This window comes from Lagopus muta, chromosome 19, assembly GCF_023343835.1.
Source record: "Lagopus muta isolate bLagMut1 chromosome 19, bLagMut1 primary, whole genome shotgun sequence".
Lineage (NCBI taxonomy): Eukaryota > Metazoa > Chordata > Aves > Galliformes > Phasianidae > Lagopus > Lagopus muta.
Genome location: NC_064451.1, coordinates 1,460,583 through 1,479,617, shown reverse-complemented (window position 1 = coordinate 1,479,617; position 19,035 = coordinate 1,460,583). Strand labels below are relative to the sequence as shown.

The 19,035-nt window shown below is 49.7% G+C and overlaps 1 protein-coding gene across 1 annotated transcript in view; it reads right to left on the bottom strand.

Annotated features, from left to right (window-relative positions):
- LOC125702693 (uncharacterized) overlaps positions 1 to 19,003 on the bottom strand; it is a 166,647-nt gene extending 147,644 nt beyond the window's left edge. The window contains exons 1-8 of the mRNA XM_048966303.1: positions 18,759 to 19,003; positions 14,386 to 14,487; positions 14,146 to 14,258; positions 13,859 to 14,051; positions 11,077 to 11,188; positions 9,662 to 9,817; positions 9,146 to 9,202; positions 7,707 to 7,854 (exon numbers count right to left, since the gene is read on the bottom strand). Of these exons, the coding sequence (XP_048822260.1) occupies positions 7,707 to 7,826 (120 nt within the window). The 5' untranslated portion in view covers positions 7,827 to 7,854; positions 9,146 to 9,202; positions 9,662 to 9,817; ... (3 more) ...; positions 14,386 to 14,487; positions 18,759 to 19,003. The remainder of the gene's footprint in view (positions 1 to 7,706; positions 7,855 to 9,145; positions 9,203 to 9,661; positions 9,818 to 11,076; positions 11,189 to 13,858; positions 14,052 to 14,145; positions 14,259 to 14,385; positions 14,488 to 18,758) is intronic.
- Positions 19,004 to 19,035: the final 32 nt, after the last annotated feature.

The window sequence follows — 19,035 nt, the reverse complement described above, 5'->3', positions numbered from 1 at the left end:
TGTCATTAATAAAGATGTTAAAGAGCACCGGTCCCAAGACAGACCCTTGGGGGACACCGCTTGTTACCGGCCTCCACCTGGACACAGAGCCATTGACCACCACCCTCTGTCTGCGGCCTTTCAACCAATTGCTTATCCATCGGGTCGTCCACCCATCAAATCCACTTCCCTCCAATTTGGAGATGAGGATGTGGTGGGGGACCATGTCAAAGGCCTTGCTCAGGTCCAGCTAAATGACATCGGTCGCCTTCCCTTCGTCCACCAATGCCGTCACTCCATCATAGAAGGCCACAAGATGAGTTAGGCATGACCTTCCTTTGGTGAAGCCGTGCTGGCTGTCTCGGATCACATGCTCATTCTTTATGTGACCGAGCATGTTGTCCAGGAGGATCTGTTCCATGATCTTCCCAGGCACGGAGGTGAGACTCACCGGCCTGTAGTTCCCCGGGTCCTCCCTGCTCCCCTTCTTGTATATGGGAGTGACGTGACCCTTCCTCCAGTCGTCCGGGACCTCACCTGACAGCCACGACTTCTCAAATATGATGGAGAGCGGCTCGGCAACCACCTCAGCCAGCTCCTGCAGGACCCTGGGATGCACGCCATCCGGCCCCATAGACTTGTATTCATTCAGTCTAAGGAGGCACTCTCGGACTTGCTCTGCCCTTACAGTGGGGAGGGATTTACCTCCTTGGTCCCCACATAGAGGTTTGGTGATGCAGGGTTCAGGGACGTGAAAAAGACCAGAATCCTGGCCACCAGTGAAGACCGAGGTGAAGAACTCATTCACCACCTCAGCTTTCTCTTCATCTGTTGAAGCCAGTTCTCCTTTTAAATTTAACAAAGTAGGTACGCCTGTTTTGGCCTGTCTCTTCTGGGCAATGTACCTGTAGAAGATTTTCTTATTGTTTTTCACGTCCCTTGCCAAGTTCAGTTCTGCCTGCGCCTTGGCTTCCCTGATCCCACGTCTGCAAGTCCGGATGGCATTCCTGTACTCTTCCCAGGTGACACAGCCTTGTTTCCAGAGCTTGTACACCCCTTTCTTCGCCCTCAGTTCTCTCAGCAGGTCCTTGCTGAGCCATGCCGGTTTCCTACCTCGCCTGCCCACTTTCTTATTCAGAGGAATGGAGACCTCTTGTGCTTCCAGGAGGGCATCTTTGAAGAGCTGCCAGCTCTCCTCAACATCCTTGTCTTTGAGGGCAGCGCGCCAGGGGATCTTGGCCAGCAATCCATTGAGTAGCTTGAAGTCTGCTCTTCTGAAGTTCAGTGTCCTGGTCCTGCTCTTTGCCAGGCCCACATCGCTTGAGATCACAAACTCAACCAGGCGTGGTCGCTGGAGCCCAGGCAGCCTCCAACCTTGACGCCTTTGATGATCTCCTCGGCGTTGGTGAGCAGCAGGTCCAGCAACGCTTCACCTCTGGTCGGTCTGTCCAATACCTGAACCAGAAAGCCATCATCAACGGATTCCAAGAGCCTTCTGGAGCTCTTGCAGCTCGCCGTGTGGTTTTCCCAGCAGATGTCCGGATGGTTGAAGTCCCCCACCAGGACAAGAGCCCGTGAGCCAGACATCTCACGCATCTGGAGCAAGAAAGCCTCGTCGACAGCCTCCCCTTGATCAGGTGGTCTGTAGTATACCCCTAACACCAGCTGACCTATATTTGTCCCATCTCTAATCCTAACCCACAGGCTCTCAACCTGTTCCTGACTGCTTCTCGTAGGGAGCTCCTCACAGTTTATCCAATCTCTGACATAGAGAGCAACTCCCCCACCCCTCCTACCTTGCCTATCTCTCCTAAAGAGTCTATAGCCGTCGATGGCAGTATCCCAATTGTGGGAGTCATCCCACCATGTTTCTGTGATAGCAACAAGGTCATAACTTCCCGAGTGCATCACAGTTTCCAGTTCCTCCTGCTTGTTACTCAGGCTGCGTGCGTTGGTATAAAGGCACTTCAGCCGGGCTATCTGTCTCGCCACCTTTATAAGGGATCTAGGATCCCCTAGAACAGCAGCATCCCCAGCATCCCCCTGCCCTAGTCCTTCCCTATGCACTCTGCCGTCATTGCCCATGGAGTTTGGTATAAGCCCTCGAATGACCCGTTCAACCCCAGTAGCCCTTATTGTGTCCCCTTCCCCCTTCATTCCTAGTTTAAAGACCTGTCAATGAGTCCCGCTAATTCTTCAGCTAAGATCCTCTTACCCCTCAGGGACAGGCTGCATGCATCAGCAGCCATCATGCCAGGTGCAGTGTAAATTGCCCCATGGTCAAAAAAGCCGAAATTCTTGCGCCTGCACCAGCTCTTAAGCCATCTATTGAAGAGTTGGGTATTTTGGATCCTCTCTGCACCTTTCCCTGACACCACGGGCATAGAAGAAAAGACCACCTGCACCCCAGCTCTTTCAAGTATTCGCCCCATTCCCCTAAAGTCTTTCTTGATAGACCTCAGGCTTTCCTTATCAACTTCCTCGCCGCCAGCCTGAATTATTAAAAGCGGGTAATAATCTGAAGGCTGAATCAACCCAGGAATTTTCTTTGAAATGTCCCTGACCCGTGCTCCAGGAAGGCAGCACACCTCTCTGCGGGTAGGGTCGGGCCGGCATATAGGGCCTTCTGTTCCTTGCAGAAGGGAGTCGCCTATGACAATCACCCTCCTGTCCTTACAGGTAGAAGCAGTCTTGAGGGTTGGGGGCAACCGCTTCGCCTGAGGCAACCTCATGGGTGAACCTGTCTCCGCACTCTCACTCGTCCCCCCCCTCAACTTCCAGGGCCTCAAACCTGTTACGCAGAGGCACCTGGGGAGCCGGGGATGGTCGGGATGGGGGATGCCCCCTCCGCCGAGCAGGTACCCGTTTCCACTCCTCCTCCCTTCTCAAATTGCTGTTAGGGGGAAGAGAGGACAGGGGGCTCGCTGAAACGCTGTCAGCTGGCTGGTTCCCCTTTACCAGGTGTTTGTAAGGTGGCAGGGGCTGACGTGCTCCGCGAGGAGCCTCGTCTGTGTGCCGAGAACCTGAGGTTGAGAGGGACTGACACCACCAGTCAATCTCCCTCTCACACTCTTTTATAGTCCTCAGCCTCTCCACTTCCTCCTTCAGGCTAATCACAAGGCTGAGCAAGTCATTCAATTGCTCGCACTTTGTACAAGTGCTGCCTCCTTCATGTGGCATTGCAAAGGCCAGGCTGTGGCACTCCTCACAGCCAGTGACCTGCGCACTAGCATCTCGTGATGTTATCTCTGTCTGAGTCGCCACACTCTTCATACCATTGTTCTCCTCTCTATGCATGCACCAGACCTCAGTCTGGCTCTGGACCGTCTTCTTGGCTACTGTCTTTCTGCTGCGCGTGCTTGGGACCTCTGCATGGCTCTTCACAGTTTTTGTGTTTGAAGCCTTCTGCCGGGGTGCACCCATGGCTACCAGCAGGCTCACTAACTGAACAAGAAAGTCCTATAGGGGTGCAAGTGATCAGCCCTGCCCTGCTGCCCCCTACCCTCACACTATTGCCCCCTACCCTCACACTATTGCCGGGTTCACTAAGTGCCCTGGCACTTACCACCAATAGCAATAACAAGACTCCGTGCAGGGGAGTGCAGACAGGGGTACCTTACAAAAGCACCACCTTAAGGCAGCCTGGGAGAGAGCTGTACTACCTCCTCTGCTGAGCCTCTCAAGGGCTTTTTGTAACGGCGATCAAGGGCCGCTTCCGGTTTGCGCCCATTTAAATCTCCCGCCGCTGCCTAGGCAACGCCCGCGCTGCGTCAGCTGCTCTCGCGAGACTAGCCCGACTGAGAGCGGTGTCCGCACGGTTGCTGCGGGAATCCTCGATGAGGAAAGCGATTAAATCCCCCCGTACCTCGCTAAAAGTCGTGGCGGTTCTGCCAGAGACAGAGACAGCTCCGAGCCGCGGACCTCGGCGATCCAACTTTTCAAGCTCTTCACTTCATTCACTCGGCACTGTGCAGTTACACCTAGCAGTGCAGCAGTCTGATACATCTGTACCCCACTGAGCACAGTTCAACGCATCTACACCTTCCTGTCTAAAGCACTGAGGTAATCCAGTGGATTGGCAGGTCAAACACAGAGGCCATAAGCAACAAAACAGAGGTTTCATTTCAGACCAACGCCTTCAAAATTACATTCTTATAAACACCCAGGAGGTAGGAGGCAGGCCTAGTTAAACCACAAGGCGTAACAGATCCAGTCGAATCACCCACTGACCTCAGCATCAATGTCAAATGTACCTTTGCCCCATCCAGGTGTGGTACACGTGACAATTCATACCGTGCCACAACAACCTGAAGCGAATGACCCTCATGCACAAAGCCTTGGGGATGTGCAGTCTGCACAACCATCACCTCGCTTTCCCTTGGCCCTAGGAAGTGCTGCTGCTGCTTGAATGTTACTGTCAAAAGTGAAGCCTTTCCTCTTTGGTGTGCTTCCATCAGGCTTTTTAAGACAACGCTGCACATGAAATGTAATCCTGCACACAGCAGTAAGTGCTGTAGCTATGTTGCAGAGCACTTACGTGATCCTTACAGCGGATCCTTCAGGAACCCCAAAAGCCCTGTTAGGTGGGACTAAAACCACACAAGCTCTTATCACTATTATTGGGCATTCCATACCCAAGCAGGGAAGCACTTTTCTGAGCAAAGAAAGGAAACGGAACTATATAAGACTTCTACAGGAAGACTCCAGGCTACTCAGCTAAGTGAGCTGTGAGTTCTCCTGCCTTCTTACAGATCAACTCAGCTATTCCAGGGCTCATCTGAGCATGCTGCACATTGTACAAACACTTAACATACTCGCAGAACTGGAAACCCATCAAGGTGGCTTGGTGCTCACTGCAGGTTGCATGTGGTCACTTCTATCCCACCAAGTTGTATGGACATCATCCCAAATCAATCTTCAAACACTGCAACTGTTTTCTTTTGGTATCTTCTCAACAAAGCAAACAGAGTTCTGATACCTCCGTGCTGTGAAACAGAAATGTGAAAGGCATGCACCACGCTGTTTGTGCACCGGTGGCACTTTAAAGATTCTATTTATTTTTATGCAGTCTGATTTATCGCTGGGAAAGTTCTGCTGAATGCTGGAAAAAGGGTCCTACTGCTAGTTATGTTAAAGAAAGCTGCAATTAATTTGCTTTGAAAGACAATCCCGTATCTGAATGTACAACAGTACCATTCTTTTTAAGGACGCGCTCAGAACTTCACAAATTGTTCAGCCATCGTGTTTGTAAACCATGCAGCCCCTCGTTCAGAAATGCAAACGTGGAGTGCAAAAAGCAGGGAAAAAAGTCTCACCGAGCGCCATTTCTTGCTTTGGAGCTGCCACTGTGCAGGACCTCAACTACCAGAACCAAAAGGACAGCAGCACTCTGAGCAGCATCTGGAATCACTTCCAAGCACAAAAAACAGAACTCTCTAAAGCCCAGATTGCTCTCAAACGCCAAGGCTTTCAAGCTGCCCACCTACCAGCTTCTTTTAAAGCTGCACCCATTCCACACCTATGTATGGGTGTGCATTTTCTTAAAGCACTGCTGCCACCAAGTGCAAAAGCAGTGACATTTTCACCTTATGGAAGATGTAACACTACCTTATCCAACTGCACAAACACTGCCAAAGGCACGCCGTTCAGTGGCTCTTCTGTCTCTCAGCAGCACCAAGCAGTCATTTTCCCAGTGGAGCTCACTTTTCGTATCCTCGACCCTGTTCTGAGGGCAGGCAGAGCAGGCAGGACAACGAGTTCCTCTGAAATCCTCTCCCTGGCTGGTAGCAAATCCCTGCAGCTGTTTGATTGAGAACCGCTCTCTCTGACCTGCTCCATTCCCTTTCTCTGTGCACAGTGTAGCAGAAAAGCATTGGAGCAGGTCCAAATTTAGCTGCTCTCCAGAAAGTGTTCCAGCAATTCAGATGAATATTATCCATCTAATACAGCAACTAGATTTGCAAACGTTTCTCAACTGCTCATTCAGCTACCTTGCAAGTATTTGCCTGTTGTGCCAGCACTCGCAACGTGCAGCACTGAAACGCTCACGTCCGTAGCACAAATACTTCATCCCACTGAACTGAACGACTGCCATCAACAAGGAAATCAGTTATCAGCTCCCAGCTGGTGGGAACTAACAGCAGCTGTAAGCCACAAAGTGGGATCTCACCGTGACCTGCTGTTCAAGGGAGTTATTCTACTTCCAGAAACAGAGACTTCACTCCAAAGGCTGCTCAGGCAACAACGCACAGCCAGTCAGAGCCTTTACGCTGTGCAGCACGTTACACGGCACCTTGTCAAGGTCTCTCTCCTTTCTCACCTGCTCCACACACCTCATCATCTTGGAACCCTCTGCTGAACTGCTTTCCAACAGCTGCCCTGCATCTGGAGCACAAACTGTATTCAGTCCCACTGTCTGCGTGACTTTTCCTACTTGCCAGCATTTTTTCTCAGTAGGTTAATTTAAGGCAGTGGTTTCCCATTGTTCTTTCACTTCTTCCAAGCGCTGCACCTGAGGGAAGTCTCTTACTTTCACCTCAGCCCTGCTCTACAAGCCTCACAGTATTTGGGCTTTCTTTAGAAAAGGCAAAACAAACAACAAAATCACACTCCATCAGAGCACGCCATCCATCTTTTAAACACATTACGTATTTGGATGCAACCAGAAACTGACTTCATTTAGTCCTACAAAAAACAAAAACACCTCTCTGGCACAAGCCAACTCATCGTCCAGCTGCTTTCCACCACAGAGAGCCTGTTGCATCCTGCAGAAATCACCTCCCATCCAGTTCTGGTCTGCACACTGCACCACCCTCACAAGTGCGCCTCTGTGTGTCTCAACCAAAGGAACTGGAACGCCTTCCTTTCATTTTAATGTCCTGACACATTTTACACTTACTGAAGGCTTTCGGTTAAAGATTGTCCTTGTCTTAAAGATTATCTGAGACCAATTGAACAGGAAAAAGAGTGCATCTCCCTCTCCAGCAAAAATCTGTGTAAGCATTTCATTGAGATGCCTAACGAAAATTCAAACAAAGCTGTTTCCTAGCCAGAATGCTTATTATTGTGAGACTACATTTATCCATTCTATATTGCTTTTTTGCTTGTAGGCTTATGAAAATTGAGGGAAGCTAAAGGCCTTCGTTGCAGTAAGGCACAAGGGAACTCATAATTGCTAGACAAAGTAAGCAAAGTTCAGAAAACTCAGGTGCTGATCTGATTGACGTTACAGGAATGCTGATAATCGCTGCTGATTATGACTCCACCTCCAGTAAAAGCACACAAAAGCTCTTGTCTCTACAAACACCCAGTCAAATAAACCACTCATTACCATTACTAAAACACAGGAAAGCTACAGGAGAGATCCAGGTGCCAGCCACTGGAGACACTCAGGTGAGTGGACTTGAGTGACGTCAGCATGTACATACGAATATATGTATTCTCACTAGTAGAACACTACCTGCTCAGCCAGATGTGAAAGTGATGAGGCCTCTGGTAATGCTTGTGCTTGTGTGAGTACCCCGTGTGCCTGTCTTTGATTCCCATGGCTGTCTGTGTGTGTACAAATATGCGTGTGTGTGCTCTGTGTGTGCACTGACTGAGAATACATGCTCATCCTCACTGCTTGCTGGACCCTGGGGCATGGAGCTGCATCAGCCTCGCCTGTGCTGGAGCTGCTGGATCTGGCTGGATTCCTCTAATGTTCCCCACACAACAACGTGAGGTACCTGAGAAACATCAATCTCCTTTTCTTCTCCCTGAGGTTTGTCACCTCCAGCAGCAGCCTCCTGTTCCGTGGGAGCAGCACCCTCACCAGCTCCTGCTGCCACCACCACACTGTCTTCCATTCCACTGCCCCATATACAGCATCACCACCTGCAGGATAAAAGGAGAAACCTTTCAGGACATGAGCTGTGGATATCAGCTGGAGATATCCTGTACTCTGCAATCTCCTTAGGTGCTGCTGGCCCCTGGCTTTGGTTTCACTGGGGTTTCTCCTGACCCAAGGGGGAAAGCAGCACTGGAGGCTGCCATCCTATACCTGAAGCACCATGTAGGGAGCACAGGGGTAGGCTTGCACGACAAAGCTGATTTACAGGCAGGAGAGGGACATTTGCAAAACCTTCCTGTCAACATGCAGTAGAGTTTCAGATGGGTATTGCTAGTGTAGGAAGAATTTCTCAAGGCTCATGTGTTCTCACTGCCTCTTCTTTCTCACGCCTATACAACGGCCTCCTTCCACTGCTCTCTGGAACACTTATGGGACTGCATTCTCAGGGCTGATTTGCCTCCAAGCTGCGTGGGGTGAGAAACTCCCTGCAGGTTCAAGGCGAGTTGAAGCTTGGCAAACTGTCCGGAGGTCCCCTGTGCTACTGAAAGTCTGCTCTTGGGAACAGGCTGCAAGTCTGCTCCAGCTGCTGTCTGCCATCTCTGGACCTGGACTGCCTTCAAGAGCATTAGTTAGACTCCTTTTGAACAGAGATGTGCACCTTGGGCTATGTGAGCTGAAGCAAATATACTCTACAGCTAGATAAAGGTCAGAAATATGCAGATGTCATCAGGTATCAGAAAATGTTAGCCTAGAGCTAGGCCGATTTTAAAGAAGAAAGAAATGTAAATAAAGACCCAAGCAGATTTGATGTGACTGAATCATTTGTCATTAGTCTCTGTCGAAAAGTTTTTCAGTTGCTTTGTAATTTACCTAATTCAATGCCAGATTTGTATTTTAGAAAACAAACTTGTGGCATGATTATTTTCAGCTGTGCAAGGAAAAACAAATGATGAATCAAAATTCCTTTTCCTTTTTAAAGATGTTTAGAGGAAGGCTAAACAAACAAATTCAAGGGAAATGTGAAAGCTGCTGTGAATCTATGCAGCATATTCTCTCTTTACCACAAATGTCAGTAGAAACAGCATTATGCCACTTTCTGTTCATGGATCTGATTGTTTTCTGTCCCCAAATATTTATCAGCCTGTACTGCTGCAACAGGCAGTTTCTAAGGTAGGTCTTGCATTGAATGAGAAATGTTCTGGTACCACAGCTGGGTCACAGTCACACTGTATTGTCTGCACACTGATTACATGCAGATGACATATACATATTTTTGCCACGCTCCTCTTGAAGATATTGAAGCACAACCACATTCCTGAGGCCGCTCATACGTACCCCGCTCTCTTCCTCAGCAATTCCAGGTGTCTCCTTGTCCCCTGCCCCGATACTCTCCTGTACAAAGAGGAAATATGGTCACCATCTTACTCATGCTGAGGGAATGACTGCAGGGAAATTGGCATTAATCAAGCTCAGTGGAAGAATGGCAGGTATGGGATGCGATGAAATGAATGGTGGGAACCAAATGGGACAGCATTCAGGGAGTGGAAAGATTCTCGCTGCTATATATCTGAAATAAAGGTAGCTATAAGATAACAACAGAACAAAAACAGCAAAAAACCACGAGAAATAAAGCCTGTTAATTACATAATGATCACCACACTGGAAGAGCTAGTGTCAATTGATGTACCTTTGCTATCAGTATTCTCATAACAGCACCATACTGGATGAATGTTTTTATTAAGCAACAGCCCAGAACATTGCTGACCTTACAGTTTTCCAGCTACCTCACATTTCTCCCACCCAAGACTCAGAATGTTCCCATCATAACCTGCTGCTGCCCCTGCAACTCACCAGTTTGCAGGAAAACTTTGTGGAACACTTCTTCCACACACGTTGGGCTGAAACACACGGCAGGGGATTGTTCAAAGAGGTGGGTCACAAAGCTCACCAGGTTTTGCAGAATCACTTTCCTCCAGGTCCACACTCAGCTGTACATGCAGTGGGTGCCTGACAGTTAAAACAGCAGACATTGTCAGTGGCTCTAAATCTGGCACCCATGAAGATGCCCAAGGGATCAATTGCTCTGAACAGTGATGCTCTCCACCCCAAACAATACTTCTTACAGCACAGATGGGATCTAACACAAGGTCCTTTCCTACAGAAGCTGCAAAACTGCACGAGTTCCAGGTTTGCAAGAGGAAAAAACGTACAATTTCCTAAACTCTGTGGGACAGTTGTGCTCCTGCTGGTTTCCAATTCTACTGTAGCATTTTGGGATTCAGCAACATCCCTTCTGCTTGAGCTTGGATTCAGTTCTGGCTATTGCTCAGCCTGCATCAAGAGGTTCAGGTCCAGTTTAGGTCAACAAACACTCAAAATGGCTGTAATTCATGTCTCGTTTGGAAGACTTGGAAGTGCTTTTCTCTTCTGCTCAGCCTTGGCTTCCTGCAGATTGCAGGATATTTCTAAAGATGCTTTTCAGAGGAAAAGTAAATCTAAGCCCCCTTACAGAAATCTCTTTCGCTAATAAATGTTGAGGCTGCTCTGCAAACATACATATGTCAGAGTTTTCAAAAGCCCTGTAAGGGTGAAGACAAGCCATGCAGATCTGTGTGAGTGCAGGTAGAGCAGATCGCCATCTTCAGCACTTGTGATCAGACCTCAGTGCTCAGCCTCCAGCTCACTGCCTCCACACACCTGCCACACCAACATTCCTGCACGTTTCATCTGAAATGCTTGCATGTCATCTTGTTTAATAAAAGGATGCTGAGTTAATCCACACTTCACTTCACTCGTGTTTTCTAAGCTCATCTTCCTGCAGTCACCTCATAAGACCCAGACCTGCCCAGATGCCAGGGCAAGGCAGCTGCTGACAGCAGCGTTACCATGCAAACCCCTCACAGCTTCATCCTGCTAAAACTGCAGTGTGACACCACCTTTTCTTTTATACATACAGGATTAATTCTTCTTTCAAGCTGCCAAACCATGCTGGGAAGACCTGATTTCTACATTAATTTTAAAACAGACTGTAGAGGGTTTTAAAAAGAAAAAAATCCCACAAGCTTCAACTGCAAAATATAATTATTTTTACTCTAGCAAAGCATGCATGCTTGCTACAGCATGTTGCTCTTTTTTTTTTTAACAGGAGAGGTAAACAAATATTTCCATTGCCTCATAAAAGTCTGCTGGCAATGGCAAGTTGGTACAGAAACAGGAGATGGACACGGGGGACAGATCACTCAGCGCAGCCTGCTCTGTTGGCTCACCTGGCTCAGCAGGGATGGCCTCCTTTCCCACAGCAGCAGCAGCAGGGGTTTCCTCGACCTTGACTTCCCCAGGTGGAGCTTCTTCAGCCTCAGGCTTTTGTTTTACTGATTTCTAAGGAAACAGTGGAAAATTTGTTGAGGAGCTCATGATGGTGGGGAGGGAAGAAGGGAATGGGAGCTCTGCCTGGCACTGCGGTGCTGCTGCACTCCTAGCAGACTCAGTGCCAATGGCTTTGCCAGGAAGAGGACAGCCTTACATTACTAATGATCATCTACAGAGCATCTTCATTCTCAGCGTCCTGTACAGAAACTGAGTCAGCCCTACATCCCTCCCTTGCAAGGAAAGAGAGTGCTGGCTTCCTGAGTTATTGAAAGCAGCAGCAGAAATGGGGGAGAAGTACCCAGTTTGCTCAGAAATGCTCTAGAAAGTGAGGGCAAAGCGAGGAGAGTCCCAAATTATGATTTCAAACAGGATTTTTTAAAATTATCCCCTATCCCCCTAATTCCACTGGTTCTCAGACAAAAAGGTCTCTATTGAAAGGGTGCAGACTCTGTTTTCACATAGGCAAGTACTAACTGCATGAATTCTGACACTGAACATCATAGAATGGTGAATTCCTTGAATTGGAAAGGAACTTAAAGACCATTCAGTTCCAATCCCCCTGCTATGGGCCACCCATTAGATCAGGATGATCAGCACCAGAGGCATCCAGAGCTTCTCCAGGCAGCCTGTTCCAGTACCTCACCACCTTCTGAGTGAAAAAAAAGTCATCCCTAGTTTCTTTTAATGCTTATTGCATCCTGAGACCTCAATCACCTGCAAAGCTTCCGTTTATCGGCCACGCTTCTTCTGCAATGCTTACCCTCTAAAATTCCGGCCTATGCTTATTCTTTAGGAAGCGTATCTGGTAAACATCACCAGTCCTGCACGATGTTTGGTCCTGCAGCAAAACAGCTCCCAGCAAAAGTGCTATTTCTGCTGGGGACAAAGCCTTGCAAACATCCCAGACTTCAGATTGGGGCATAAAGTGCCCTGATGATAACTGATCTGCCTTTTACAGGCAGGTGTAAAGAAGGCATTGAGGACCTCAGCCTTCTGCTTATCCTCAGTGGTCACATTCCCCGCTGCATCAAGAGAAGGGTGGAAATTCTCCTTGGTTCTTCTCTTACCACTGATAGGTTTATAAAAGGATTTCTTGTTTCTTACTGCGGTGGCCAGTCTGAGTTCAAGTTGGGCTTTTGCCTTCCTTTTGACTTGGGGGAAAACCTCAGCAGTTCCCTGTGTGCCGAGGGAAGATTTCAAGCCCTGGCCTACACACAGCCCGGCTTTCCCTGCTCTGCGCTGCCGGCGTCCCCCACAGCCCCTGTGCTGTGACAAACGCCAGCGGGGCTCAAGCCCAACGCCCCCCCTCCTGCACGCCCTCCCCCATCCCCATGTGCTGCACCCCCAATGGCTGCCCCAGCCCCTCAGCCCTGCATGCAGCAGAGCCCTGGGCACTGGGCTCAGACCCAGCCCAGAGGAGCTGCTGCAGGTGACTCAGCCCCGCTGGATCCAGACCCAGACCCAGACCTAGGATGCAACGACCACTTAGAAATAGTGGAAGCTGGTCCTTGGAGAGCAAAGGGATGCTCACAGCCTGTGGCCAGCAGCTACAGGGGGGCTGAAAGGCCACCCGTTGGGAAGACCAACAAGGAAACGGGGGAAAACCAGCAGAATTTCAGGGGAGAGCCGACCGGTTCACGGCCCCGCGATTGCCAGCCCAAGCACGGCACCTTTTGACCAGCTACGGAAAGAGGCAGCACCGTGTGGAAAAAGTTGGTTTTGCTTTTATTCAGTGCAAAAGGCTCTGGGTTGTATTTCTATCAACACAGCCCACAATGAAACCCCAGTGCCCAGGGTTTCTGCTTAGCAATGAGTCAATCAGCCTCCAGGCAGACACAAGGAGAAGCCTGACCCTGTGGCTACGTCAGCTCCTCTCCCTCCAGGCCCGGCTAGCCGTACTTCAATCTCACACTAGACCAGCCCTGGCCCTGAAGAGACGCAGCCTGAAGGAACACAGCCTCTCCATCTCTTGCCATAGAGGAAGACCTGCCTCTGGCAAGCCCTTGGAATGCAGCACAAGCCCTTCCCTTCCAGGTGCCTCAGTTCCGCTGCCCTGTCCGTGACAGGGAAAGCACGGCCATGCCACAAAACCGGACGCTGACTCAGTCCGCTGCCTTTGGTGCCACCTCCGAGGAAGCATTCCAGCTGACTCGAGTGTCCTGTGGGCCTTCTCGCTCAAGCCCTGCTCGGTTCTTTTTGCTCTCCTTCTGGGCTTTCTTCCTCAGCAGAGCAGCTCTTGCCTTGGCTTTCTTCACTGTCTCGCCAGACCGAGTCCCAAGACTGTGCCAGTCCTACCAGAATCAAGGCACAAACGGTCAGGCAGCTGTGGCTGCCAGCACTGGAAACCGCCTTCCTGCCATCAGGGCACGCCAGAAACTCCCCTCTATCTCCTTCCCCAAAGTCCCATACGAACTGGAACCCAAAGCCATCTCCTGCAAGGCAGCGCCTGCACACGGCTTGGACGCTGCCTGGCAGCACACACAGCACAGCAGCAGCAGATGAGCAGCACCCCAAGGCTCCTGGCGTGCATCAGGAACACGCGCACACGGAAGGAAGGGCAGGACAAACGACGGCACTCTCAGCAGTGCCGGGGCACAGCACCGTAGGCCACAGCTGCAGATTGTTCCCTCCCTGCCCATTGCCCGTGCCTTTCTATCAGCCTCAGAGAGCACGACTTACTGGCTTATGGCACCTGGAAACCGGCACGATTACAGCCAGCGCACAGAGCAGCTGCAAAGCGGCTCCCCAGAAGAGACCGTGGCGCAGCACGTTCTCCGCCAGCGTGGGCTCGGGGATCTCAGCTGGGAGAAATGCCCTTCAGCACCACACAGCCGGCAGCCCGCTGCTCTCCTGCTCTCATGGAGGCTGCTTTCTACAAGAGGGGAGAAGGAGCCGTTATTCTCTCACGCACGCTGCTGTGACAGGCGCACTTAGAGCTGTTCTGAACATCTCCTTGCTCTACTGACCCAATGACAATGAAGGACACGAAACTTGCAGCTGCGTCGTCTTTTACCGCCTGCCGAGGAAACGATTCCTCAAACTTGAGCATTGCTCCACTTGCAGGCGAGGGGAGCAGGAGCTGAAAAGGACAGGTGGGCATAAAAGAAGGGCAAAGCTTAACAGAAAGCAGACCTGCTGCAGACAGTGCCACCAGCTGTGTTTGAACAGCAGTGCCTTAGCGCACGCTCACAGTAAGGCACACCTACCTTGCAAGGGCCGCTCAGGAAGGTTGTGACACAGGCACCCATTGCTCCATTGCTCCCCTGAGCCCCAACTCCATTTCTCAGCCACTCACATGCCTCGATGTTCTGCAACAGAAAAGTCACAAGACGGAAATTCAGTTCATCGCAGACGTCCTCAAACCTCCCTTCTCAGGGCAGTCGCACTCATTTCTCTGCAGGAGAACTCGGGGAGGGCTTACCGAGTGAGCAGCATTTACTGCCACTTGGGAGCAGCAACCTATGCCTAACTCTAAACTCCTAACAGGAACCTATGCCTAACTCTAAACTCCTAACAGGAACCTATGCCTAACTCTCAACTCCTAACAGCAACCTATGCCTAACTCTCAACTCCTAACAGGAACCTATGCCTAACTCTACACTCCTAACAGGATCCTATGCCTAACGCTAAAACTGAACTGAACACTAACACTAAGCTAACCCTACAATCAACAACAAAGCCCAGAAGTGGGACCTAACTCCTACAGGGGGAAGATGGAACCGGGGGCCCGCAGAAGCGCAGAGGAGCAACAAGGTGGAGGAGGAGCAGATGTTAGCAATGCCACCCAGCTAATGCCGGGGGCGGGGGCCGCGCAGCGGGTAAGGAGCCGAGCGCCCGGACCAGCGATGGCGGAGCTGTGACCGCGCCAACACGGGGCCTGGCACGGTGGTGTGGTGCCAGGCCAGCTGTGCCGCAGGCGGATCCACCTCCATGGGTTCCTCTGGAGGCGGATCCACCTCCATGGGTTCCTCTGGAGGCGGATCCACCTCCATGGGCTCCCCATGGTCGCTCACAGCGCTGGCCCGGGCGCGATGGAACCGGGCTCCCTTCCTCCTCTCCCTCCGCTGCCTGATGGTCATGGTGGGCCCCCTCCTCCTCTTCGCTTCTGGGGCCCCCGGCTCCCTCTTCCCACTTATACCTACTCGCTCCTGCTCTCTCGCTCTCTTAGTGCTGGACATGGCTGCCACCTGCCCAGCACGCTCAGAGACGAGTGCGCCGGGTGGGGCGGCAGTGACCAAGGTGACGGCTGTGACATGGGCAAGGTTCTACAATGGCACCTGTGCTGCTGCTGGCAGTGGGGTACCGCACAGGATGAGGAGGGGGCTGGAGGACACGGCACGGCGGCTAGAGGGCGCTCCTGTGCCCAGCGGGCAGCCCTTCTCTGCGAGCAACAGGGCACAGAGGAGCCGGAGCCGAGGAAAGGGCCCGCAGCATCCTTCATCCTTGGCTTGTTCCCCGAAAATAGAGCGTTTTCTGCTAGAAATCCCTGTTTTTAAATTAAATCTGGGCTTTTCTCACAGAAATCCCTGTTTTTCTTGTTCAATCTGGGGTTTTTTGCCTTAAATCTGGGGTTTGCTCACAGAAATCCCTGTTTTTCCCATTACACCGGGGGCTTTTCCCTTTAAATATGCTTTTTTCTCCCAAAAAATCCCTGTTTTTCCCCTTAAATATGGGGCTTTCCACTTACATATGGCTTTTTCTGCTAGACATCCCTGTTTTTCCAACAATATCTGGGGTATTTCCCCTTAAATGTGGCTTTTTCTCACAGAAATCCCTGTTTCTCCCATTAAATCAGGGATTTTTCCCCTTAAAATTGGCTTTTTTCGGCCAGAAATCCCTGTTTATTCCCAATAATCTTGGGTTTTTCTCCTGAAATATGTTTTTTTCTCCAAGAAATCCCTGTTTTTCCATTAAATCTGGGCTTTTCTCACAGAAATCCCTATTTTTCCCCTTAATTCTGGGGTTTTTCACATTAAATATGGCTTTTTCTGTTAGAAATCCCTGTTTTTCCCCTTAAATCTGGGGTTTTCTCCCAGAAATCCCTGTTTTTCCCATTAAATCTGGGGTATTTCCCCTTAAATGTGGCTTTTTCTCCTAGAAATCCCTGTTATTCCCTTTCCACCTGGGTTTTTTTCCCCTTAAATCTGGAGTTTTTACCCTAAAATATGGCTTTTCCTCCTAGAAAGCCCTGTTTTCCCATTAAATCTGGGGTTTTCTCAAAGAAATCCCTATTATTCCCATTAAATCTGGGGTTTTTCCCCATAAAATGGCTTTTTCTGCCAGAAATCCCTGTTTTTCCCCTTAAATCTGGTGTTTTTACCCTTAAATATGGCTTTTTCTGCAAGAAAATCCTGGTTTTCTCATTAAATCGGGGGCTTTTCCCCTTAAATATGGCTTTTTCTCCCAAAAATCCCTGTTTTTTCCATTACATCTGGGCTTTTCTCACAGAAATCCTTGTTTTGCCCCATAAATCTGCAGTTTTCGCCCTTAAACATGGCTTCTTCTGCCAGAAATCCCTGGTTTTCCATTCAATCTGGGCTTTTTCCCCTTAAATACGGCTTTTTCTGCTAGAAATCTCTCTTTTTCCAACAATATCTGGGGTATTTTCCCTTAAATGTGGCTTTTTCTCCTAGAAAACCCTGGTTTTCCCTTGCAATCTGGGGTTTTTACCCTTCAATATGGCTTTTCCACCTAGAAATCCCTGTTTTTCCTATTAAATCTGGGGTTTATACCCTAAAATATGGCTTTTCCTCTTAGAAAGCCCTGTTTTCCCATTAAATCTGGGGTTTTCTCGCAGAAATCCCTATTATTCCCATTAAATCTGGTGTTTTTACCCTTAAATATGGCTTTTTCTGCAAGAAAATCCTGGTTTTCTCATTAAATCTGGGGCTTTTCCCCTTAAATATGGCATTTTCTGCCAGAAATCCCTGTTTTTCCCCTTAAATTTGAGGTTTTTCCCATTAAATATGGCTATTTCAGCTATAAATCCCTGTTTTTCCCCTTAAATCTGGGATATTTCCCCTCCAATGTGGCTTTTTCCCCTAGAAATGTCTGTTTCTCCATTACATCTGGAGTTTTCACACAGAAATCCTTGTTTTTCCCCATAAATCTGGGGTTTTCTCTTAGAAATCCCTGGTTTTCCAACAATATCTGGGGTATTTCCCTTAAATGTGGCTTTTTCTGTCAGAAATCCCTGTTTTTTCCATTAAATCTGGGCTTTTCTCACAGAAATCACTGTATTTCCCTTTCAATCTGGGGTTCATAGCCTTAAACGTGGCTTTTTCTCCTAGAAATCCCTGTTTTTCCTTATAATGTAAAATTTTTCCCATTAAATATGGCTTTTTCTGCCAGAAATCCCTGTTTTTCCCCTTAAATTTGAGGTTTTTCCCCTTGAATGTGGCTTTTTCACCTAGAAATCTCTGTTTTTCCATTACATCTGGGCTTTTCTCACAGAAATCCTTGTTTTGCCCCATAAATCTGCAGTTTTCAGCCTTAAACATGGCTTCTTCTGCCAGAAATCCCTGGTTTTCCATTAAATCTGGGCTTTTTCCCCTTAAATCTGGGGTTTGCTCACAGAAATCCCTGTTTTTCCCATTACACCGGGTGCTTTTCCCCTTAAATATGCTTTTTTCTCCCAAAAAATCCCTGTTTTACCCCTTAAATATGGGGTTTTCCACTTACATATGGCTTTTTCTGCTAGAAATCTCTTATATCCTATTAAATCTGGGTTTTTTTTCCCCTTAATTACGGCTTTTTCTCCTAGAAATCCCTGTTTATCTCATTAAATCAGGGGTTTTTCCCTTTAAATACGTCTTTTTCAGCTACAAATCCCTGTTTTGACCCTTAAACCAAGGGTTTTTTGTCCTTAAATACGACTTTTTCTCATAAAAATCTCTGTTTTGCCTTCAAATATATATATTTTTTGCCACAAAAACCTTTTTTTTTCCCTTAAATTTGGGATTTTTCCCCTCATATACGGCTTTTTCTACAAGAAATCCCAGTTTTTCCCATGAAACTTCTTTTTTTTTCCCCTTAAATATGGCCTTTTCTGCTAGAAATCCCTGTTTTTCCCCTTAGATCTGGGGTTTTGTACCAGAAACGTGCCGTGCTCCTGACTGATGGCAGTCTTACAATCTCCCTCTCCCTCCCCCCACTCTAGTGAGGCAGCACTTCTCCCAAGCAACAAACACAATCACACACAACGGCAGCCCTGGCTCGGCCCAAGAAGGGACGTCCACAGCAAGCACATCTTCACAAACCTTCTTCCAGCTCCGCACCCTCCGGCCAACACAGCACCCGGGCGCCTTGCTCCACCGCCCGCCCGGGCTTTGCTGCCTACAACCAGGCCCTACGGGGCCTCCTCCTTCGCACACCCCAAACACCAACAAAGCTCCGCACTCGCACGGCCTTCCCTCACAGGAAGCTGCCCCCCGACCCCGCACCACTCGCCGGCGCCGCACGCATCGCCTCTGCGTGCCGGCAGCACCGCCAGCTCCTCCCCCGAGCGCCCCTCCATGCCCCCGCACCCAGGCCCGACCCCGCTCCCAGCACACAGCCCGCTCCTCCCGGCCCCGCTCACCGGCCCGGCGCCGCCATGCCGCGCTGCCCCGGAAGTGCTCTCCGCCGGCACCAAGCACTTCCTGCCCCGGCCCTACCAACCGCCTGCGGCGTCACGTTGCTAAGGCCGGCCTGGGGGCGGCCCGGGGCCTGGACGAGGGGGAGGGGCAGCTGGGGGGGGCCGCTGCCGGATTCCCCTCGGGTGGCGCCGGCGGCATGCGACTTGTCTTCTTCTCCTTTTCTGCCTTTTCCCTTTTCCCCCTTTTGCTTTCCTTTGCCTTGCTTTTCTTTGCCTTGCT